This window comes from Mustelus asterias, chromosome 17 (assembly GCF_964213995.1).
Source record: "Mustelus asterias chromosome 17, sMusAst1.hap1.1, whole genome shotgun sequence".
Taxonomy (NCBI): Eukaryota; Metazoa; Chordata; class Chondrichthyes; order Carcharhiniformes; family Triakidae; genus Mustelus; species Mustelus asterias.
In genome coordinates, this window is record NC_135817.1 from 16,568,340 (window position 1) to 16,586,152 (window position 17,813).

The 17,813-nt window shown below is 43.7% G+C and overlaps 1 protein-coding gene across 1 annotated transcript in view; it reads right to left on the reverse strand.

The window, feature by feature from the left end:
- The window catches only part of LOC144506347 (acyl-coenzyme A thioesterase 9, mitochondrial-like), an 82,606-nt gene that overhangs the window by 22,068 nt on the left and 42,725 nt on the right, over positions 1 to 17,813 (reverse strand). The window contains exons 9-11 of the mRNA XM_078232325.1: positions 12,732 to 12,799; positions 8,695 to 8,806; positions 289 to 379 (exon numbers count right to left, since the gene is read on the reverse strand). Coding sequence (XP_078088451.1) covers positions 289 to 379; positions 8,695 to 8,806; positions 12,732 to 12,799 — 271 coding nt within the window. The remainder of the gene's footprint in view (positions 1 to 288; positions 380 to 8,694; positions 8,807 to 12,731; positions 12,800 to 17,813) is intronic.

Below are 17,813 nucleotides of genomic sequence, written 5' to 3' on the forward strand. Positions count from 1 at the left end.
GGGTAGGGCCTTGGTGGGATTGTGGTCGGTGCAGACTCGATGGGCCGAATGGCCTCCTTCTGCACTGTAGGAATTCTATGATTCTATTCTATGACTTTCATCTCAAGAGTGCTTTGAATGTAGATAAACACCTTGAGGCATTTTACTGGTAGGATAAATTGGATGACAAAGATATAAGCAGCACTTGGGAAAGCCATAGCTTCCTGAGCAGATTTAATGATATTATAACAGGAAATGAGTTTTAATTTACATAAAATAGTTGCGCTGAATGTAATAATCGTCACGTACCTGTGGATGACATATTTCCAGACTTTTAAGCTTTGTATCCTCCATCCACACGGAATTCTCTGGTAAGAGCCGACTGTGGAAGCTTACTGTCCTAAAAATGTCAGTTAGTGGTTAGTTGGTGATGAGCTAAGCGTTTTGCTATTTCTTGCTACTTTTAGTCACCCATCTCCACAACAGTTTACAACGTTTCCAAAGTCAGTGCCACTCAAAACTCAGCACAGTAATGGTAGCCAAGTCTTATGGATGCTTGTCTGATTCAAAATTAACAAAGAAGAAATCACTGGCGAATTCACCCCAGAACTGGCGTCAGCCTTGACTCAGCATTTGGCCTCACGCGAGTCAGACAGTCCAGAGTCCAAATCCATGCCAGGACTCGAATACAAGTTGACTCCATGTTTCATGTTAGAAACATGACTCATATTCGGATAACTCCTAATATAAGTCCAAAGTCAAATTGTCCATAGTGTCGGGGGATTAACAGGATAAATACATGGGGATTGGACCTGGGTGGGATTGTGGTCAGTACAGACTCGATGGGCCAAATGGCCTCCTTCTGCACTGTAGGGATTCCATGATTTTATAACTCAACATGAGCAGAAAGTATTGTGGGTTAACTAGTATACAGGGTACGATATTGCTGTTTAAAACATTTCTTCAATCAATAGATCTTTGGATAATTGTATCACGTGACTTTAGGAGTGAACAAATTTAAATTAGTTATGTGAGGTTACCATGTTTATAGAAATATAATGGAGAACGTGTTGAACAGAGAAATCTTAAAAAATTAAAGAGATGACCCTTACTGTCTGAAATACAGAACCAGTTTCCAGCATTTTTCACATGGTGCTCTGCTTCCAGAGACCAGAAATGAAGATGTTGGGGAATGTACTCTCGAGACCTGTGGATCCAACTTGGACTTGAGACACTGGAGATCAATCACAGGGTGTCCCAGTCTCCATTCTGTTATCTGGCCAGTTGCAGGTTACTGTAAACATTTAGGATTTACATCGAGTCATAGAGGTTTACAGCATGGAAACAAGCCCTTCAGCCCAACTTGTCCATGCCACCCTTTTTCTTTTAAAACCCCGAAGCTAATCCCAATTGCCCGCATTTGACCCATATCCCTCTATATCCATCGTACCCATGTAACTGTCTAAATACTTTTTAAAAGATAAAATTGTACCCGCCTCTACTATTACCTCTGGCAGCTTGTTCCAGACACCCACCACCCTCTGTGTGAAAGAATTGCCTCCATGGACACTTTTGTATCTCTCCCCTCTCACCTTAAACCTATGCCCTCTAGTTTTAGACTCCCCTACCTTTGGGAAAAGATATTGACTATCTACCTTGTCTATGCCCCTCATTATTTTATAGGCCTCTATAAGGTCACCACTCAGCCTCCTACGCTCCAGAGAAAAAAGTCCCAGTCTATCCAGCCTCTCCTTATAACTCAATCCATCAAGTCCCGGTGGCATCCTAGTAAATCTTTTCTGCACTCTTTCTAGTTTAATAATATCCTTTCTATAATAGGGTGACCAGAATTGCACACAGTATTCCAAATGTGGCCGTACCAATGCCTTGTATAACTTTAACAAGAAGTCCCAACTCCTGTATTCAATGTTCTGACCGATGAAACCAAGCATGCCGAATGCCTTCTTCACCATTCTGTCCACCTGTGACTCCACTTTCAAGGAACTATGAACATGTACCCCTAGATCTCTTTGTTCTGTAACCCTCCCCAACGCCCTACCATTAACTGAATAAGTCTTGCCCTGGTTCAATCTACCAAAATGCATCACCTCGCATTTGTCTAAATTAAACTCCATCTGCCATTCGTCAGCCCACTGGCCCAATTGATCAAGATCCCGTTGCAATTGGAGATAACTTTCTTCACTGTCCACTATGCCACCAATCTTGGTGTCATCTGCAAACTTATTAACCATGCCCCCTATATTCTCATCCAAATCATTAATATAAATGACAAATAACAGTGGGCACAGCACTGATCCCTGAGGCACACCGCTGGTCACAGGCCTCCAGTTTGAAAAACAACTCTCTAAAACCACCCTCTGGCTTCCGTCAAGAAGCCAGTTTTGTATCCATTTAGATCCCTCACCCTGGATCCCGTGAGATTTAACTTTATGCAACAACCTACCATGTGGTACCTTGTCAAAGGCCTTGCTAAGTCCATATAGACAACATCAACTTCACTGCCCTCATCTACCTTCTTGGGTACCCCTTCAAAAAACTCAATAAAATTTGTGCAGATTTGGTATTTGAGACATGATTTTCCACTCACAAAGCCATGCAGACTGTCCCTAATCAGTCCTTGCATCTCGAAATGCCGGTAGATCCTGTCTCTCAAAATACCTTCCAACAATTTACCCACCACAGATGTGAGGCTCACTGGCCTGTAGTTCCCAGGCTTTTCCCTGCAGCCCTTTTAAAACAAAGGCACAACATTTGCCACTCTCCAATCTTCAGGCACCTCACCTGTGACTATCGATGATTCAAATATCTCGGCTAGGGCACCCGCAATTTCCTCCCTAGCCTCCCACAACATCCTGGGATATACTTCATCAGGTCCCGGGGATTTATCTACCTTGATGTGCTTTAAGACTTCCAGCACCTCCTTCTCTGTAATATGTAACATATATTACGTGATATATCAAAACAAGGCAAGGCAGAAGCTTGTACTTCCAAATAAAATATTATACCTGACACTTGGACTTATTTTTTTTTAAAACTACTCTTTATACTTGCACTCATCATATAGGTCATGAACAGCACAACTGATGAATATAGACTAAATTAGTGCTCATTAGCAGCTAACAATCTGCAGCTATTAATGACTGTATATTTCTCTGTAATCCAAATCCCTGCATAATCCCTTTTCCTGTATATTTTATGTGTATTATTATTTCCTGACCTATTGTGTGTACAGACTTTCAAGAGGCAGTTAATAAAGTACCGTATCACTAATTAGACAAAACTGAAGCTCATGGAATGAAAGGGCCAGTAGCAGGATGGCCAGGGGATAGAAAGCAGAGTTGTGTGAATGATTGTTAAGGGAGGTTTATAGTGGCAGTCCCCAGGACTGAAAGGAGGATTACAGTGGAGTTCCCCAAGGTTCAGTCCATGGACCTGCGCAAAATGCAGCAGACGCCGGAAATCTAAGACGAATGCAGAAAATGCTGGAAATTCTTAGCATATCAAAGAGTATCTGTGGACATAGAAACATGAACATTTCTGGTCAATTTCCTGAACCAAGTGATTCATTTTGTAAAAAGAATGAGGAGAGACAATACAAAATAAAAGTACAATTGTAAACACGGTATAGAAGGAAACCAGGTTGAGAACATAGTTAATAAAGCATATGGGATCATGTAGTTTAGAAATAGGGGCTGAGGGTACAAAAGCAAGGAACAGAATCTCAGAATGCTTACAACATAGGAATCATTTTTCAGGCATCTCTGCCAGTTGCTCTGCAAGTGGAACTTTCCTAGTCCCTCTCCCCATAGGCCTACAAATGTTCCCTCTTCAGATAATCAGCCAATTCTCTTTTGAAAGCCTGTATTGAACCTGCCTTCACCATTCACAGGCAGCACACTCCAGATCCTAACCACTCGCTGTGTGAAAATGTTTCCTCACGTCACTATTGCTTCTTTTGCCAATAACCTTAATCTGTGACCTCTGTTTCTTGATCCACCTGCCAATTCCCATTGGTTTATCTCGATCTACCCCATCCGGATGATTTTGAACACTTTTATCAAATTTCCTCTCAGCCTCCCCTTTTCCAAGAAAAACAATCCCAGCTTTTCCAATCTTTCTATGTAACTGAAGTACTTCATCCCTGGAGCTATTCTTGTGAATCTTTTCTGCACACTCGGCAGTGCTGTCATTATGATAAAGTTATAATAAATAATAAAACACTGGTTTGGCCTCAACTGGAATATTGCGTCCAGTTCTCCAAAATTCAAAATAGATACAGAAGTATTAGAGAGGAGAAAGTTTGGGAATGGAACAGGAAGAGCTCAGGGGTATGTTCAGCCAAAACCACAGGATGTTACAGGCTATGGGACTAACAGAGAGAAAGTCAGAATGAATCTGAAAAAGTCATCCAGCAAGTAGGTCAGACTGAATTTTTCCCCCAGTTCCTGTGCATGTTATCTCCTCCCTCTGCGACTGGATCCTGAACTTCCTAACTCACAGACCACAATCAGTAAGGATAGGCAACAACACCTCCTCCACGATCATCCTCAACACCAGTGCCAAGGCTGTGTCCTCAGCCCCTTACTATACTTCTTACACACCTATGCCTGCGTGGCCAAATTCCCCTCCAATTCGATTTTCAAGTTTGCTGGTGACACCACCATAGTGGGTCAGGAGCTCAAACAATGACAAGATGGAGTACAGGAAAGAGATAGAGAATCTGGTGAACTGCTGCAACAACAATAATCTCTCCCTCAAATGTCAACACAACTAAGGAGATAGTCATCGACTTCAGGAAGCCTGGTGGAGGACGTGCCCCTGTCTACATCAATGGGGACAAAGTAGAAATGGTCGAGAGCTTTAAGGTTTTAGGTGTCCAGATCACCAACAACCTGTCCTGGTCCCCCCATGCCAACACTATAGTTAAGAAAGCCCACCAACACCTCTACTTTCTCAGAAGATTAAGGAAATTTGGCATGTCAGCTATGGCTCTCACCAACTTTTACAGATACACCATAGAAACCATTCTTTCTGGTTGTATCACAGCTTGGTATGGCTCCTGCTCTGTCCAAGACCGCAAGAAACTACAAAGGGTCGTGAACAAAGCCCAGTCCATCACACAAACCAGCCTCCCACCCATTCACACTGTCTACACTTCCTGCTGCCTCGGAAAAGCAGCCAGCATAATCAAGGCCCCCATGCACCCGGACATACTCTCTTCCACTTTCTTCTGTCGGGAAAAAGGATATAAAAGTCTGAGGACCATTACCAACCAACTCGAGAACAGCTTCTTCCCTGACTTTAGAATGGACCTATCTCACAGTAAGTTGATCTTTCTCTGCACCCTAGCTATGACTGTAACACTACATTCTGCACTCTCCCCTTTCCTCCTCTATGAATGGCATGCTTTGTCTGTATAGTGCGCAAGAAACAATACTTTTCACTGTATACCAATACATGTAAGAAGTTTAACAACACCAGGTTAAAGTCCAACAGGTTTATTTGGTAGCAAAAGCCACACAAGCTTTCGAGGCTCTGAGCCCCTTCTTCAGGTGAGTGGGAATTCTGTTCACAAACAGAACTTATAAAGACACAGACTCAATTTACATGAATAATGGTTGGAATGCGAATACTTACAACTAATCCAGTCTTTAAGAAACAAAACAATGGGAGTGGAGAGAGCATCAAGACAGGCTAAAAAGATGTGTATTGTCTCCAGACAAGACAGCCAGTGAAACTCTGCAGGTCCACGCAACTGTGGGAGTTACAAATAGTGTGACATAAACCCAATATCCCGGTTGAGGCCGTCCTTGTGTGTGCGGAACTTGGCTATCAGTTTCTGCTCAGCGACTCTGCGCTGTCGTGTGTCGCGAAGGCCGCCTTGGAGAACGCTTACCCGAATATCAGAGGCCGAATGCCCGTGACCGCTGAAGTGCTCCCCAACAGGAAGAGAACAGTCTTGCCTGGTGATTGTCGAGCGGTGTTCATTCATCCGTTGTCGCAGCGTCTGCATAGTTTCCCCAATGTACCATGCCTCGGGACATCCTTTCTTGCAGCGTATCAGGTAGACAACGTTGGCCGAGTTGCAAGAGTATGTACCGTGTACCTGGTGGATGGTGTTCTCACGTGAGATGATGGCATCTGTGTCGATGATCCGGCACGTCCTGCAGAGGTTGCTGTGGCAGGGTTGTGTGGTGTCTTGGTCACTGTTCTCCTGAAGGCTGGGTAGTTTGCTGCGGACAATGGTCTGTTTGAGGTTGTGCGGTTGTTTGAAGGCAAGAAGTGGGGGTGTGGGGATGGCCTTGGCGAGATGTTCGTCTTCATCAATGACATGTTGAAGGCTCCGGAGGAGATGCCGTAGCTTCTCCGCTCCGGGAAAGTACTGGACAACGAAGGGTACTCTGTCCACTGTGTCCCGTGTTTGTCTTCTGAGGAGGTCGGTGCGGTTTTTCGCTGTGGCGCGTTGGAACTGTTGATCAATGAGTCTAGCGCCATATCCTGTTCTTATGAGGGCATCTTTCAGCGTCTGGAGGTGTCTGTTGCGATCCTCCTCATCCGAGCAGATCCTGTGTATACGGAGGGCTTGTCTATAGGGGATGGCTTCTTTAACGTGTTTAGGGTGGAAGCTGGAGAAGTGGAGCATCGTGAGGTTATCCGTGGGCTTGCGGTACAGTGAGGTGCTGAGGTGACCGTCCTTAATGGAGATGCGCGTGTCCAAGAATGTGACAATAATAAATCAAATCAAATCCTCCCAAATCCATCCCCATGGCACAGTGGTTAGCACTGCTGCCTCACAATGCCAGAGACCTGGGTTTGATTCCCGGCTTGGGTCATTATCTGTGCGGAGTCTGCATGTTCTCCCCGTGTCTGCCTGGGTTTCCTTCAGATGCTCCGGTTTCCTCCCACAGTCCAAAAGATGTGCTGGTCAGGTGCATTGGCCGTGCCAAATTCTCCCTCAGTGTACCCAAACAGGCACCGGAGTGTGACGACTAGGGGATTTTCACAGTAACTTCATTGCGTTTTTAATGTAAGACTACTTGTGACACTAATAAATAAACTAAACAAAATCTTTTCTACAACTTCATGGTTAAACCTTTCAAACTGGGTTTCTGCCCCTTCTCCAGGACTGAGATAGACCGAATCAAAGTCACAAATGACATCACCTCTTGTCCTTCTTGACTTGTCTCCAGGCCTTGGCACGACTGGCCACACCAACATCCCCCAACCCCTTCATCCAGCTGAGTATCCTCAACCAGTACCATGGTTACCCATCCAGATTGTAACCACAGAATTCCTGTCAATGGATTCTCTTCCTAATCCATCACCTCTGCAAACTCCCCAAGGACCTAAATTATTACTATCCACATGTTGCCCCTTGGCAACATCATTCAAAAACATCTCATGGCCACATTTGTGCTATCAACACCTGGCTCTATCCCCACTATCTCTCTCCATTCCTCCACTGCCTATGTGCCTTCAGAATTTGAGAGCCTTGCCCAAGATCTGGTTCAGGAGGAGCCCAGATTGCTCCAACCCCACAAGAGAAGACTGAATCCATTGCCTTCAGGCCCCACCACAAACTCAGTTGCCTAGCAACCAATCCCATCCTCCACCCTGACCACTGCTTCAGACTGAACCAAATTGTTTGCAACCTCAGAGTCCTATTTGACTCAGATGTCAATTTGACCTTCAAATTGTCTCAAAGTCAGGCTTATTCCCAACATTGCTCATCTTAGCTCCTGCCTTAGCCGTTCACTGCTCAAACCACCATCCACAATGCTACCACCAAATGCCGCCATTCCAACACTTTCCCGACTGACGTCCCATCTTTCACCCATCAGAAACTTATTCTAAATGTTACGATGCGGATGTTGATCCCCTTTTGAGAAATAACCAGCCGAATCCCCCAAAGAGGAATACCTTGCCTCTAATCTGTTAAAAAAGTGTGTGGGAAGGTGTGAACCATCCTTCAGTAAAGTTTAGTGGTTAACTAACAGAAATACCTGACACTCACTTTAAAATGAACACTCTTCCTTTAGGTAGAAAACATATTCCAACATTTTCCAATTAGGGGAGCAAAAATAAATGGATAAAAACAATGTGGGCCATGGGAAGGAGAGCTTAGGAAGGCTAACAAAACAGATGTGAAAACATTGATTCTGAGCTGGATCTTTAAGGTGGAGGAGTTCTATAGAGAAAGCTCCACAGCAACTGAATGCGTTGCCATTGATGGTGGGTCAAAAGGGGCACACTGCGCATTATAGAATCATAGAATCCTACAGTGCAGGAGGCCATTTGGTCCATCGAGTCTGCACTGACCACAATCCCACCCAGGCTCTATCCTGTAACCCCATGCATTTACCCTAGCTAGTCCCCCTGACACTAAGGCACAATTTAGCATGACTAATCCACCTAACCTGCACATCTTTGGACTGTGGGAGGAAACCGGAGCACCTGGAGGAAATTCTACGCAGACGCGGGGAGAACATACAAACTCCACACAGACAGTGACCCAAGCCAGGAATCGAACCCAGGTCCCTGACGCTGTGAGGCAGCAGTGCTAACCACTGTGCCACCAAGAAACATTGAAAAAACTGAAGGGTGTGGCAGGGGATACAAGATATGGTATGGTTGTGAAAATAGGCGGACAGGTAGAACAGCTTAGCAGTTTGCCTCTTTATAAACTCCACTTACTGCATATCCAGTGTCTCGAGGAACATGTTGTGTATAATTTTTCTCTCTTCTTCGTTTGGCGCTGTTCTCAATAACGAGGTCTCCTTTAGCTTAGTGCGTTTTATTTTGTTCACTAGAATTTTAACAAGAAGAAAATTGGATTTTGACGAATCCAGTATCGACTTCAAGAAGGTGAGAATGTAAACACTAATTGTTATTGCATAAACAAACAGAAAATAAATCGGCTCCTGATAATGAAAGGTGAGGGAGCAAATGTCTCCACCGTGATGAGAACACTGGGTTAGTGGTAAATAACTTAATGTGATAACAGAAAGAGTTCACTCCAGGCAACGAACAAAGGAAAACACCCCAAATTAGTGAGAAACAGGAAATATACAAGTTTACTTTTGCCAAGCTCGGATCAAACCCAAAACCAAGCAAAACATATTAAACCATTAATAAAGGATTGGTTTTAAAAAATTGTAAAAACAAACTTAACTTCAAGCTCTATTTTTCACCATAAAAATGTTATACAAATAGAACATAAAAACTATTGTTATTTTCCATTTAAAGCATGATCACACGGACACAAGGATAGACCATACGGCCCAATGAACTTGTTCATAGAATCCCCACAGTGCAGAAGGAGGCCATTCAGCCCATTGAGTCTGCATTGACTCTCCGACAGAGCATTTTATCCCAAGCCCTATCCCCGTAACCCCACATATTTACCCGCTAATCCCCCTAACCTTAGGACAATAAAGGGATAATTTAGCATGGCCAATCCACCTAACCTTCACATCATTGGACTGTGGGAGGAAACCAGAGCACCCAGGGGAAACCCAAACGGACAACGTGGAGAATGTCTGTGTGGAGTTTGCACAGTCACCCAAGGTTGGAATTGAATCCGGGTCCCTGGTGCTTTGAGACAACAGTGCTCAGCCATTCAATACGATCATGTCTGATCTTGGGCTTCAACTCCATTTTCCCATACTCGTCACTCCTTGAGACTCTGTCTATCCCAGCCTCAAATGTATTCAACAATGGAGCATCCACAGCCCTCTAGGGTAGAGAATTCCAGAGATTCACAACCCTCTGAGTGAAGAAATTTCTCCTAATCTCAGTCCTAAATGATCAGCCCCTTATTCTGAGACTGTGCCAACCAATCTTTCAGTGTCACCTTATCAAGCCTCTTCAGAATGTTGAATGTTTCAATTCTCTCATTCTTTTAATCGCCAGAGAATATCAACCTGATTTACTTAGCCTCTCGTCATAAGATAAGCACTCGTAAAACCATTCATAGAAACCCTACAGTGCAGAAGGAGGCCATTTGGCCACTCATAAAACCATTCATAGAACCATAGACTTCCCTACTATGCAGGAGGAGGCCATTCGACCCATTGAGTCTCACCTACTCTCCGAAAGACCATTTTACCCAGGTCCACCCCCTTGCTTTATTCCCATAACTCCGTGCAGTTACCATGGCAAATCCACCTAAACCTACACATCTTTGAACTGTGGGAGGAAATGGGAGCATCTGGAGGAAATTCACACAAACACGGAGAGAACGTGCAAACTCCACACAGTCATCCAAGGCCGGAATTGAACCTGTAAGACAGCAGTGCTAACCACTGTGCCACCATGCTATCCTAAGGAACCAATTTAGTAAACCTTTGCTGTACTGCCTCCAATATAAGTGTATCCTTCCTTAAATATGGAGACCAAAACTGCATATGGCATTCCAGATTTGTGCCAACAAAGCTCTGTGCAATTGTAGCAAGAATTTCTTCCTGTACTCGTCCCCTTGCAATAAAATCCAACATTCCATCTGCCTTCTCAATTGCTTGCTGCACCTCATTCCTTGTACAAACATGCCCAAGTCTCTTAACACCTGTTAAAACCAATTTGAAGAAGCTTCACTTGAAATGAAATCCAATCAACATGACACCTTTGTATTTCAACAATACAAATATCAACAATAAAGATACAAGCAGAAACCTGTCTCTCACCAAGACCTTTCTTGGAGTTACAAACCAGAAGAAGAAACTGTTTAAACAAACTCTTGACTCTAGCAGTTAATCTAGCATTGGGATAAAGAATGGACATTTCAAGACACTGCGGAAATTAAAAATCTTCTCGCTGTCTTTGTGGCCCTTTCAGTGATTGCAGCAATGATAGAAATACGTGGTTGCAAACCACGTATAGGTTACTGGGCTTGCTTTGGCATAACTCCAGTTGCACAGTGTATTTTCTCAAGTTTTAATTCCACCAAAAGTCAAAACATTCATTGTGTTTTACAGACTAATTGCCTTCTCCCCATTTAGCAAGTTCATAATCTAGGTTGACACTTCAAAGCAGTCACTTCATGAGTGTAGAAGCAAGGCCAGGCTTGCTAGGGCGAATGTAAGATTGCACAGCATTAGTTGAAGGAAAGTAACAAATTCTTTCAGTGTCCCCTGAACCAAGCAGTTAAAAAGTATTGAAAATGCTAGAAAAATCTCAGCAGGTCTGGCAGCATCTGTGGAGAGAATAGAGCCAATATTTCATAGAATACCTACAGTGCAGAGGAGGCTATTCGTCCCATCGAGCCTGCACCGACAATCCCACCCAGGCCCTATCCCTGTAATCCCACACATTTACTTTACTAATCCCCTGACATCTTCCTAACATTAAGGAGCAATTTAGAATGGCCAATCAACCTAACCTGCACATTTTTGGACTGTGGGAGGAAACCGGAGTACCCGGAGGAAACCCACACAGACACGGGGAGAATGTGCAAACTCCATACAGTCACCTAAACCAGGAATTGAACCCGGGTCTCTGGGCAGCAGTCCTAATCACTGTGCCACCGTGCCACCCCAAGTCTGGATGACCCTTCATCAGAGATAGAAAAGGGTCATCCTGACTCTTCTCTCTTCACAGATGCTGTCTGACATGCTGAGATTTTCCAGCATTTTCTGTTTCTGTTTCAGATTCCAGCATCCGCAATATTTTGCCTTTAAGTTAAAAAATATTAACTTGTCATTTATTTCATTGCTGTTGTTATGAAGTTGCATATATAAGGTTAAAATTGTGGTGTTTGACAAATGTAAATATTGAAAAGAAATACTGAGAAAACCAAAAGAAATCATACAGCATTGTCTCTTTAAAAAGCACGTGTCTTTGTGCTTGGGATTTAAACTGCAGAAAGCGGGCTGCAGACGCAACTTTGCAACGCTTGTATCCAAAGCAGCAGCCAGAGTTTCAGCAGAGCAAAACAGGTTTTTGAAATTGGACCAATGATTTTAAAGCAAGCACTCAAAGACACACAACCAATTGAATTCAAATTGACGTGTTGTTGACAGCCTCAAGCCACTCAAATTGCAGGAATATTGTGAGGTAATTCTGGATATTTAAACCCGAACAAGGGAAAGTAATGGTTAGGCTTGCTACCTCTTGGGGGAAAGAAGGTAGGCGAGGCTCTAATATGAAATACTGCAGTTTTAATGCATATCTTCATCAAATCACCATCTAAATAGAAGGAGAAACCAACTCAAAGACCAAAGCATCAGAAGAAAGTTTATACTTTCAACAGACGCCTGGTATTTTATTATTTGAGAATGACTGTATTCTGTAATGATTTATTTCATTATTCCTGAATGGGTCTTGTAATTGGAACAGTATTCTATTGGGGAGTTTATTGTTTGTTAATTGTTTCAATAAGAATGTCACCAGTTCTAAAATAAAGACCTGTTAATTGTTCATGATAGTGACAGATCCTGCTTTAATTTACCAAAACCAATAGCTTCCTACTATCTCAAGCACACTTAAGATTACGAGGCGCGGTATATCCCTTTGGAGGGGTTCCAAAATCGCGCAGAGGGAAACTTCACCTCCGCATCGTAACACTGTCCTTTGGACAAACTAACCACCGCATTTGGCTACAAAACCACTTCAAAATAATGCATTAGCTGTGAAGCACTTTGGCTGCTTAAGAATATGAATGAACTATGCTGTTTAAATGCAAGTTCTTTCTTTCATTTGAATAGTTTAGGCAGTGAAGGCTCAACATGACTTACAGTGTCCCTGTTTAAAGAGATTCTCCTCTTCGGGACCTTCAGGTTTCAATGGGTTAATCATAGCTGCACTGTAAGGGAGAAATAAGACAATTAACGTTCAGCTAATAACAGTATTTTTTTTGCCTACATAACAGTATACAATATAGGCACAGGCTACACAGCTGAACAGGCTGTGCTCATTCAGGCTCCTCCATCCTTCCTCATCGAGCTGGATCAGTATAACCCTCCAATCTCTTTTCTCTTGAGTTTACCGGGCCTTCCTCAAATACATTGATACAATTCACTTCAAACAGTCCCTTTGGTAGCAAGCTCCATGTTCTCACCAACCAGTCCCCATTTGATTTTTTTTTTTGGCAATTGCATTACATGAGTGGTCTCTATTTTTACACTTTTCCAAAAATCATAGAAACCTGATGGTGCAGAAGCAGGCCATTTGGCCCACCAAGTCTCTACCGACTCTCTGATGGAGCATCCCACCCAACCCTATTCCTGTAACCCCACATATTTATCCCACTAGTCCACCCTAATCTACACCAAGGGACTATTTATCATGGCCAATCAACCTAACCTGCACAACTTTGGACTGTGGGAGGAAACCGGAGCACTCACCCAAGGCCAGAATTGAACCCAGGTCCCTGGCACTTTGAGGCAGCAGTGCCACCGTGCTGTCCAAAATGTAAACCTTTGCTCTGCCTCTACTCTACCAAAGCCTTTTCATAACTAATTAGATCATCCCTCTGCCTTCTCTTTTTAAGAGAGGAAATCCAGCCTGTACATGTTTTCCTGGTAGTATTATTAGCCTGGTTTCATCTTTGTAAATCTCTTCCGCATTTTCTCCAGTGCTTCTGCATCTCTTTCGTTATGTGGCAACCAGAACTGGACATAGCACACCAAGGGAATATTATATTTAATGATTACATTCCCTTAGAAATGAACATCAGTGCTTGGTTTGCTTTTTAACAAATGGACTTCACTGACATTGCTATTTTCTGTGATTGGTATATTTGCACTCCTAGATCTCCTAGTTCCCTTATCCCATTTAGATTCTAATTCCTTACCAAAATACAACACCTCACACAGCCAGGTTGAAATTCATTTTCCAATACCTGCCCATTCTGCAGGTTTATTATATCTTGTAATTAAAGCAGCCCTCTTCAATTTGGTGCAGTCTAATTTAGAAATTTGGTTTTTGATTCCAACATCTAAATCGTTAAAACAAATTGTTAACAATTAGTTCCAATAGCAGTGGTCCCAGCACTGATCCTTCTAAGACCACTCTTCCACCTGAACAGCTACAGAGAGGACAAGAGGAAAGAAATTTCACCCAGATGATGGTGGGTATGTGGTATGCACTGCCTAAGTTGGTGGTTGAGGCTGAAACACTTAACTCATTTAAAAAAGGTACCTGGATCTGCATCTCGAGTGCTGGAACCTGCAAGGGTACAGACCAGGTGCTGGAAAGTGGGATTAAAATAAGCAGCTAGTATTTTTTTTCTCTTTTTTTGGCCGGTGCAGACACGATGGGCTGAATGGCCTCTTTCTGCACCATAATTTTTGCATGGTTCACACTCTGCTTTCTGTTTTGTAGTCAGCTAGCTATCCATTCTACCACTTGACCTGGTACTCTGCATGTTCTGATCTTATTCATTAGTTAATTATGAGGCATCTCATTCAAGGTTCTTTGGAAATCTGGATACGTCCCAACTATTTGTCTTTCTCAGTGTTACCTCTTCAAAGAATTCAAATAAGATCTTCCTTTTTGAAATCCATGCTGACCATTCATTATATGTTTGGATCCGAAGCGGATTTTCTATTTACTGCACGAGTAGGATTTCTTTTCTATCACCAATGTTAAACTGACCGGTAGTTCTTTTGATAGGTTCCATTTCTCTTCTGAAACATAGCCTCCGGCAGGACATTATCTAATGAACAGTAGCTCTGCTAGCTCTTTCATGGATTTTTTTTTTAAATGTGTGGATGCAATCCATTTCAACTGGACTTTTATCCCTTTTTTGAATAGTTTATTTCATATTTCACCTCTTTAATCAAAGTGCAGCTTTATCACTTCTAACCTCTGCTTCTAACGCTGGTAAATAGTGCAGTAAATATATCAAATAATTATACATCTTGCCAATGCTTGAATGAACAAATCGTCCTGTTGAGCAAATGAATTTAATCATTCAGGCATTCCTACATAACTAATAGACGTATCTATTAAACTTTAAGCAATATTTTGTAATATGATCCCTCATTTGTTTTAGATATTTATGACCTACATACAAGGTAGGTGAAGCCTGTGCTTTTACTCCACCCACAACAATCTATTATTAGATTCTAAAACACACCCTCCAACAATAAGCAGAGGTGCTTAATGAGTATTTTTGCCTCGGTTTTCACAGAGGAGAAGGACCTGGGTGGATGTACTGTGGGCTTGCGGTGGACTGAAAAGATTGAGTATGTGGACTTTAACAAAGAGGTTGTGCTGGAATCTTTGAATGGCATCAAGATAGATAAGTCGCCGGGTCCGGATGGGATGTACCCCAGGTTACTGTGAGAGGCGAGGGAAGAGATTGCAGAGACTCTGGCGATGATCTTTGCGTCGCCGATGGAGACGGGAGAGGTGCCGGAGGATTGCGGATGTGGTTCCTATTTTCAAGAAGGGGAATAGGGATAGCCCAGGAAATTACCGACCAGTGAGTCTAACCTCAGTGGTTGGTAAGCTGATGGAGAAGATCCTGAGGGACAGGATTTATGAGCATTTAGAGAGGTTTAGTATGCTCAAGAATACTCAGCATGGCTTTGTCAAAGGCAGATCGTGCCTTACGAGCCTGGTGGAGTTCTTCGAAAATGTGACTAAACACATTGACGAAGGAAAAGCGGTAGATGTGGTTTATATGGATATTAGCAAGGCGTTCGATAAGGTCCCCCATGCAAGGTTCTAGAAAAAGTGAGAGGGCATGGGATCCAAGGGGCTGCTGCCCTGTGGATCCAGAACTGGCTTGCCCAAAGGAGGCAAAGAGTGGGTATAGATGGGTCTTTTTCGAAATGGAGGTCGGTCACCAGTGGTGTGCCCCAGGGATCTGTTCTGGGACCCTTGCTGTTTGTCATTTTCATAAATGACCTGGATGAGGAAGTGGAGGGATGGGTTGGTAAGTTTGCCGACGACACGAAGGTTGGTGGGGTTGTGGATAGTCTGGAGGGATGTCAGAAGTTACAGAGGGACATAGATAGGATGCAAGACTGGGCGCAGAAGTGGCAGATAGACTTCAACCCAGATAATAGATGGGTTATAGATGATAATCTATAATAGATGAAATAGAAAATAGATGATAGATAATAGATGAAATAGATAATAGATGAAAATAGATGGGTGACGGTGAGAGGGGCTGGGAGGAAGCAGTCAGTGCAGGGATCCCCTGTGGTTGTTCCCCTTAGCAACAAGTATTCCGCTTTGGATACGGTTGAGGGGGACGACATACCAGTGGTGAGCCGCAGTGAGAGGATCTCCAGCACTGTGTCCGTCTCTGTGGCTCGGGAGGGTAAGGGGGAGAGCGGGAGGGCAATAGTTATTGGGATCTCGTTAGTGACAGGCATAGATAGGAGGTTCTGTGGCAGCAAAAGAGACACGAGGATAGTATGTTGCCTACCGGATGCCAGGGTCCGTGACGTCTCGGACCGTGTCTTCCGGACTCTTAAGGGGGAGGGGAAACAGTCACAAGTCGTGGTACACATTGGTACCAACGACATAGGTAAGAGAAGGGACAGGGATTTAAAACAGGAATTTCGGGAGCTGGGCTGGAAGCTGAGAGCCAAGACAAAACATGTGGTCATCTCTGGTACGCTACCAGTGCCACGTGATAGCGAGTTGAGGAACAGGGAGAGAGTGCAGTTAAACATGTGGTTGCAGGGATGGTGTAGGAGGGAGAGTTTCAGATACGTGGATAATTGGAACACATTCTGGGGAAGGTGGGACCAGTACAAACAGGACGGGGTGCACCTGAACCAGAGGGGCACCAATATCCTGGGAGGGAAATTTGCTACGGCTCTTCAGAGGGGTTTAAACTAATTTGTCAGGGGAGTGGGAAAAGGAGTTGTAGTCCAGAAGTCAGTGTTGAGGGTGGTGAGGTATTGGGGAAGGTATCAAGGTCAAGGGTGGGTACCGGTAGATAGGAAGGTGGGATGAAGTGTGTCTACTTCAATGCAAGGAGCATCCAGAACAAAGGAGATGAACTTGGGGTGTGGATTGGTACTTGGGACTACGATGTTGTGGCCATTATGGAGACGTGGGTAGAACAAGGACAGGAATGGTTGTTGGACGTTCCGGGGTATAGATGTTTCACTAAGTGTAGGGAAGCTGGTAAAAGAGGTGGAGGAGTGGCATTGTTAATCAAGGATAGTCTAACGGCTGTGGAAAGGCACTTCGAGGGGGATCTGTACACGGAGGTAATATGGGCTGAAGTTAGAAATAGGAAAGGAGCGGTCACGTTGTTAGGAGTTTACTATAGGCCCCCAAATAGTAATAGAGATGTGGAGGAAGAAATTGCTAAGCAGATTATGGATAGGTGTGGGGGTCACAGGGTAGTTGTCATGGGGGACTTTAACTTTCCAAATATTGATTGGAACCTTTGTAGGTCAAATAGTTCGGATGGGGCAGTTTTTGTGCAGTGTGTGCAGGAGGGTTTCCTGACACAATATGTGGATAGGCCGACAAGAGGTGAGGCCACATTGCATTTGGTACTGGGAAATGAACCGGGCCAAGTGTTAGATTTGGTTGTGGGAGAGCACTTTGGAGATAGTGACCACAATTCGGTGTCTTTTGTTATTGCAATGGAGAGGGATAGGGCCGTACGGCAGGGCAAGGTTTACAATTGGGGGAGAGGTAATTATGATGCGATTAGGCAAGAATTAGGGGGCATAAGATGGGAACAGAAACTGTCTGGGAAAGGCACGAATGAAAAGTGGAACTTTTTCAAGGAACAAATACTGGGTGTCCTTGATAGGTATGTCCCTGTCAGGCAGGGAGGAAATGGCCGAGTGAGGGAACCATGGTTCACGAAAGAAGTGGAATGTCTTGTGAAAAGG